Here is a 7364-nt window from a genome sequence, read left to right as displayed (position 1 = left end):
AGGGAAGATGGTTGCGGTTGTGTTTTTGCCGAACTTCCTGTCCGCGAAACGAATTGTTCGCGAACAGAAGTGTTCGTGAACCGAGGTACCACTGTAGTTGAAGAAACGGTGAAATTAAAGTAAAAAGAAAATCAGTATAAAGCTAATAGCTTCTAAGGCTAGCACAGGGTCCTTAAAGGGACATTAAACCCTCAGATTTTTTAACATAAAACAATACTGTAATGTGCGCCTTACTGTTATCCATGGTTGTTTCCCTTCTCTTTGCTGCTCTTCCTTTTATATCTGTATCTCTTCTCATGCTGGGCAGAACTTCTGTTTTGCAGCAGACTGCCTTGTCTCTGGAATGGCTACATGGTGTCTGTGTGTACGTTTGCAACCTGAGAGGCACTCAGCTGCAAAGGGAAGTCTTACCCTGGGCAAAAAAAAAGTCAAGTCAAATGGACTTGGCTTTGACAGTTCTCGGCCAAACAGCGCCTGCATCCAATCAGATGTAGGCGCTCTACGGGTATTCAGCAGCCGCTGAAGCATAAGCAAGAGAACTTCTAAGCGTGTATGGCTGGCTTTAGTCTTCTGTGCGAAGAATCTGAGACTAAAGTATGCAGACAAGGAAATCACTTCACCCGATGAAGGGTTATTTTTAACCATAGGGGAAGGCTTAACATGAGGGTTAGGTTTAAGATGAGAGATAGGGCTAGGGGGAGAATAAGTGTAAGGGTGAGGGATAAAGTTAGTGTTAGGGATAGTGTTAAGGTAAGGGATAGGGCTAGCAGGAGGGTAAGTGTTAGGAATAGTGACAGGGTGAGGGATAAATATAGTAGAGGGGTTGGTGTTAGGGTGAGGGATAGGATTAGCAAAAAGGTTAGTGTTATGGTGAGGGATAGCGGGATGGTTAGTGATAGAGTGAAGGATAGGGTTAGCGAAAGGGTTAGTGGTAGGGATAGGGTTAGTCCTCCACTATTGTCCATCAAAGTAGCAAAGCAGTGTATAGAAAAAATAAGTACATCTTGAAATGACCAGAATCATATCAATTGATTAAGGCATTTCTACTTGTGGTATCTTATGTGCCCCCCCTATATATTGTTCCTAGAGTCGCCACTGCTACAGTGGCATTATGGGAAAAGAAGGTAAAAGTGGAGTGTTCCTTTAAAGTCTTAGTTTTTGAGTTTGAGCCATATGTATAAAGAAAGGCAAACAACAGCAACTGAAAGTGTGATAACAAGGGGATTGTACAGATTGCTCTCCCTGGGCCTTTCTCTTTCTGGAGATGCCTCCCTGTCACTTGTCTCCCTGGCTCCAGAGTTATTCATGGTTCTGTGTTGCGGTACACGGTTTTCAGCCATGACGTCCACTGATGGAACCTCATTATACTGAATTCTGTAGTAATCCAAGTCTCTGGAAAGCTCAAAGCTGTTCTCTTCCGGTTCTTGTGACAAAGAAGCATTTGTTGTTCTGCCATATGCAGCGCTAGAAACCACCCTAGTCTCTTCATTTTCCGCTAGACTCCTTTTAGGAGAGCTCCATGAGTTTGCTTTCTTAGGTGTGCTTGTTGTTGCCTCTCCCTGTGGCGAGGGACTTCCCGTGCCTGTCCTCATGGCTGGTGACTGGGAAGAATCTGAAGATCGGGAACGCCCATGGCTTGATTCATCGAGACTTATCTCCAATTCAGGTATCCTGGATAATGGTGCGCACTCGATGGCTCCTCCTGTGGCATTTGCATTGGCAGTGGACATCAGCACTCCTGGTTTGCCAACACGCCAGTCGCGGTTATCGTTTGTTGGTCTACACGATGAACCCTGTTCGTTCTGCAAATGCATCACAGAATTATATCAAGAAATCTCAACACTACCGGAGTCAAATAAACCAGATCTATGCTCACATGTTAACAGAGAGGTATGTCAATCTATCTGGAGTAAAAAATTATACAGATATTATCTAGACTTGGCCAAAAGTTGGTCAAGTGTACTGCCTGGGCCGAAAATACAGACAGGCTGAAATACGTATGTTTGCTGATGAAAATGCTGCTCCAGGCTCTCTGCAGTGTTGCTGATATAACCAATATACTAGAAATTTGATCATGTGTCCCACGCTAAAATCACCCATCAACACTACGCAAATCCCTTCTACCATTTTCAACTAGGCCAGCAATTAATATTAAAGCGAACCCGCCATGAGAGAAATATGCAGACTGCAGTTGCTGAACCCATCTGATAATGTTAGTTCTCTGGTTATCATATATACCATCTTTCTTCAATACTTTGAGTTGAAGTCTTGGAACCAGTAAGAAGTCAAAGACCTCTGACCTTTTCTTTCACATATTTGCTGCTGGTCAGTGACTGGCTGTCTTGTTGCCAGTGGAGTGATATCTCTATCACGGTACTCCTTTGTAATGGAAGGGACTGTTACAAATCAAAATGATGGTGTCACCCTCTCCTAATGGAGAGATCCACATCAATAGCTGGGGTAGTCAGGTGAAAGTGACACCATCATTGTGTCCATGTGGAATGTAGCCAAGTCACACCAGCTAAAAAGAAATTGCTGACAAGTAGGGATGTCCCGATACCGGTACTAGCATCGGTATCGGGACTGATACAGGGCATTTTGACAAGTACTTGTACTCGTCAAAATGCCCAGATACATAGCGCCGAAGCTTGCGCAATTTTTTTTTTTACCTTACCTTCCGGCTGCTGTTTGGGAGAGCCGCGCCGAGTCAGTGCTGGTCCGGTGGGAAGAGCTCAAGTGGGGTCCTACTTTAGCTGGCAGGCGATCGGGCAGTCGCCGGCCAGCTAAATTAGGACCCCACTTGAGCTCTTCCCACCGGACCAGCGCTGACTCGCCGCTGCTCTCCCGCACAGCGCCGACCTCACCAGCGAGCCACATCGTGAGGCACCGGCAATCAATCGAAAAGTGAGGGCAAGGAGGGGTCCCTATTAAACTTTTAATATTAGCAGAAGATAATTGTAAATCTATTGTCTGCAGTGTGTGCTCTATATGTAGTACATATAGAGTACGCACTGCAGACAATACACTTACAGTTATCCCCTGCTAATATGAATGGATTAAATGATCCATAGTACATAACATGTAGTTGTATTATGGATCATTTAACCCAGTCATGTTAGCAGGGGAGAATTGTAACTTTATTACTGCCGTGTGTACTCTATATGTAGTACATATATACAGTACATATTCCCAATACGCTGCAGTAATAGATTTACAACTATCCTCTGCTAATATTAATAGGTTAAATGATCAGTAGTAAGAGTACATGTTATGTACTATGGATCATTTAACCTATTCATGTTAGCAGGGGAGAATTGTAAATCTATTGCTGGAGTGTAGTGGAGGTGTGTGCTGTATATATGTACTACATATAGAGTACACACGGCAGTAATAAAGTTACAATTCTCCCCTGCTAACATGAATAGGTTAAATCATGATCCATAGTACATAACATGTACTCTTACTACTGATCATTTAACCTATTAATATTAGCAGAGGATAGTTGTAAATCTATTACTGCAGCGTATTGGGAATATGTACTGTATATATGTACTACATATAGAGTACACACGGCAGTAATAAAGTTACAATTCTCCCCTGCTAACATGAACAGGTTAAATCATGATCCATAGTACATAACATGCAGTTGTACTATGGATCATTTAAAGTCACCTGTCCCTTTAAAAAAAGCATTGGTAATTGGTATCGACATGAGGGGAAGTACTTGTACTTGGTCCTGAAAAAGTGGTATCGGGACATCCCTACTGGCAAGTGCTTTAACCTCCTGTGGCCACCCAAAACTTCTAATACTAATTCTGAGTAGAGCATCTTTTTAGTATTGCAGCAAGAATAGACTGTTCATTTTCCACCATAGAAGGACAGGGTTACTTTTTTCGAATATATATCTGTATATAGAAAGATAGGAGACATTAGCAGAACAGTCTCTTACCGGTTGATATGTAGACTGCTCCCTGCGCTGCTGCCCTGCTCCAGCATTAGCTCCAGACCCCGAACTCACCACTGGTAGATGCTGGGATGGAGAACTTGTCACCTTTATCACAATATGTTTAAAGTTATTACAGAAGAAAATAAAAAGTTAAAGTCCAACTGTAGCCAAAACTCTTTCTCTACAGAATATTTGCGGGAAAGGACTGCTGGCTCTGCATTACTGTCTCTGACCACACTCACCAATCACTTGTATTCCTATTGCTACCAGGGTAAGGAGTGTGGGGTTAGGGTGTCACTAACAACACTTGCCTGAGGAAGGCGATCCTAGGTGACCCAGAAACGTAACACTTATGTGATATGTTGCGCTTTTGTCAATAAATGACGCGCAGATTATCCTCATTTGCAGTGCCGTTGTCCCATCTATACTTTGAGAGTGTGACTGCGCCATCCGTCGGCCATTGTAGCTCCCACCAGTTACTTTTGGATCAAGCGGTCAGGAGTGCGATGGGTTCATGGAGATTAGGGTGTCACTAAAGGCTCGTTCCCACCAGCCATGTTGGGTTGCATTGGGCAGCATTGGCCAACACTGTCCCAGAGCATAGATTAGACAATCTGCCCTATGTCATATTGGTCCAGTTCACACCAATGTGCTCCGTTGCTGTGGGCTAACAAAACAAAATATGATATTGTGTTCCAACGTGCCATACTGCAGAACATTGCACTTCTGTGCATAGAGTTAATGAAGTGTAAAGGTAAATAAACTTTATTTAAACTAAAGCTTTAAGTAAGTCAGTAAAGTTAAAAAAGCAAGCACTGCAATGGGTTTTAACAGCGCACACCAGCTCACATTGTTATGTGCAACGTAGCGCCTGCCGCTGGTGTGAACTAGCCCTAAAACAGCAAGATATAGACAGACATAAAAGTCTAACAGAGGTTCTAACTCTTCCCACCACAAATAAATAAAAGTATTTGTGTTGCTGCCTCTGCCCCCAAATTATGAGATCTATACCATCAGCTTTAACGTGTTAATGTCTTTTTAAATGCCATTTTTATTATTTCTAAATCTGCAGGTTTCATTAAAATATGCACATGAAGGTCCTTTTTCAGGAACTTCCTGTTATAGGGTGACAACACTTTGTCCCTGTCTCCAAACTGTGTTCCTCTGTGGTCCTTCTATCACATTGGGCTTCCAATGGAGATTACAAATGGCTATTTCAACAGACATTGCTACATAGTTACATAGTTACATAGTATTTGAGGTTGAATAAAGACATTAGTCCATCAAGTCCAACCTATTAGGATCTCATTCTAGGAGTACCTGTACCCCTGTATATTACGGTCCCTTAAGAAATCGTCCAAAAGTTTCTTGAACAATTCCACATTCTTTGCTGAAATCACTGTCTGTGGCAGTGAGTTCCAGACCCTAACTGATCTTACTGTGAAGAACCCCCTTCGCCCCTTGTGCTGGAATTTTTTTTCCACCAATTTTAGGTGGTGGCCTCTAGTTTTTGTAATGGAGTTTGTGTTATTTTTTGCTGGAGCGCTGCACAGAGGCTGCAAGAGATCAGCAGGACTGAGATGCAAAAAAAAAAAAGGGAGGATAACAAAAAGTGTAAAAAGTTTATTGAACAAATGTAACCGTTTATTATGGCCAGTGCGTTAGCAAACTAAATGTCAATCATTTAGTGTCTACACCTACTTAAACTATAATGTGGCATTAGCGGTTTTGCAGTAAATCATTGCAGAAATGGGACTGCTCTTACCCGCTTTCGGACTGATTCCACTGGGCGGCGTTGGCTAGTGTCATCTGCATCAGAGTATTGGCCTGCAGAAGCGTTAGGGGTACCCTGCAAGTAAAACAAATAGAGATACCTGTATGCAATCGTTATTTTTCAATAGAAAACACCTGCAGAAGTGAAGAGCACCTAGGAACTCATGGTTCATGGTGCACACCTAACCTGTAGAGCAGAGGTGTCAAACTCAATTTAATCGTGGGCCGCATCAACATTATGGTTGCCGGGGCGTGGCTTACGCATGACGCTGAACGGTCGTCCAAGGGGGCGTTGCAAGTGTCTCATGGAAGAGACGGCACGACCTACGCTACGTGCGGCAAGTACTACTGACGGATGCAGACAGGAGGGGAGAGCCGAATGTGCTGAGAGGGAGGAGGAGGGAGGAGCTGCCAGTGTCACGATTGCTGGAGGCTATGGACAGTGAAGAAGACTGAGGGGCGGACCAAGGGGGCGGAGCAAGTGTCTCACGGAAGAGACGGCACGACCTACGCTACGTGCGGCAAGTACTACTGATGGATGCAGACATGAGGGGAGAGCCGAATGTGTTGGATGCTCTAGCGTCCGACATATTCGGGTAAACGGAGCGCGGGACAGGGAGTCGACCCGCGATCTACCAGCGATAGCTTTGCGATCGACTGGTAGATCGCGATCGACCTTATGGGCACCCCTGTTGTAAGGTGTGTGCCCAGCCTTACCTGTGAGTAACCAGGCAGTTCTCTTTGCAGTGGCTCCATTGAAGCTATGTTCACTCTATGCATACTGCTTGTAGAAGAGTTTGATGGATTGGGTGCATCCCTTTCAGCCGCCTTCATGAAAAGAATATACAGTATAAGAGCAATATAAATACAGGGTGCAATATACAGTACAGGTGCAATATAAATACAGGGTGCAATATACAGTACAGGTGCAATATACAGTACAGGTGCAATATACAGTACAGGGTGCAATATACAGTACAGGTGCAATATAAAGACAGTGTGCAAAATCTAGGCGCAATATAGAGCCAGAGTGCAAAACCAAGGTGCAATATAGAGCCAGAGTACCCTCACATGGGTCCGAAGATCCCAAATCATCACACCTGCTCCCCTGCACAGATATTCACAGCCACTACTGTATGTCTGCATCCCCCATTAATGTTGACGATGGATGGAGTTTACCACTGGGCACATGTCAACACAGATCAGTGTACCAGATACACACAATTCTACATTACTGGTGCACTGATCTGCAGACCTGGCCTGGCATGCCAACATCAGATTTTCATAGCCAGCCACCAGTGTAAGGGCATCTTTTGTGACCCATAGAAAGGCAGGAAAATACCATTGCAGGCTCTGTTTTATGATAAGCTTTCAGTGTGCTTTAAGAATGTCTTACCTCTGGATACACCGACGTGCGCGGTATGTTATTGACAGCAGAATTTACCACGGAGATACTTTGCTCCACAGGATAAACCACCTATAATGAAATGACAGCACAGAATTCTTACTCTAGTGGGTTTATAAAAGAGACATGGTCCAGTGCTAATTCACAGTGGCCAATCAGAAATTAGAACAGAACATTTTGTCAATGCCTAAACAGCGCACACACATACATATATACTGCAGATATTATATATATATATAT

At 43.7% G+C, this 7364-nt stretch overlaps 1 protein-coding gene across 1 annotated transcript in view; it reads right to left on the bottom strand.

Moving 5' to 3' along the window:
* Window positions 1-1104: 1104 nt before the first annotated feature.
* Window positions 1105-7364, bottom strand: part of LOC108801915 (mucin-1-like) — an 8640-nt gene continuing 2380 nt past the window's right edge. The window contains exons 3-6 of the mRNA XM_018573823.1: window positions 7116-7196; window positions 5712-5795; window positions 3950-4051; window positions 1105-1802 (exon numbers count right to left, since the gene is read on the bottom strand). Of these exons, the coding sequence (XP_018429325.1) occupies window positions 1152-1802; window positions 3950-4051; window positions 5712-5795; window positions 7116-7196 (918 nt within the window). The 3' untranslated portion in view covers window positions 1105-1151. The remainder of the gene's footprint in view (window positions 1803-3949; window positions 4052-5711; window positions 5796-7115; window positions 7197-7364) is intronic.

Source organism: Nanorana parkeri, unplaced genomic scaffold (genome assembly GCF_000935625.1).
Source record: "Nanorana parkeri isolate BGI_ZX_2015 unplaced genomic scaffold, ASM93562v1 scaffold2556, whole genome shotgun sequence".
In the NCBI taxonomy this organism is placed as follows: Eukaryota; Metazoa; Chordata; class Amphibia; order Anura; family Dicroglossidae; genus Nanorana; species Nanorana parkeri.
The sequence above is the reverse complement of the archived record's forward strand: the minus strand, read 5'-3'. Positions and strand labels throughout refer to the sequence as shown.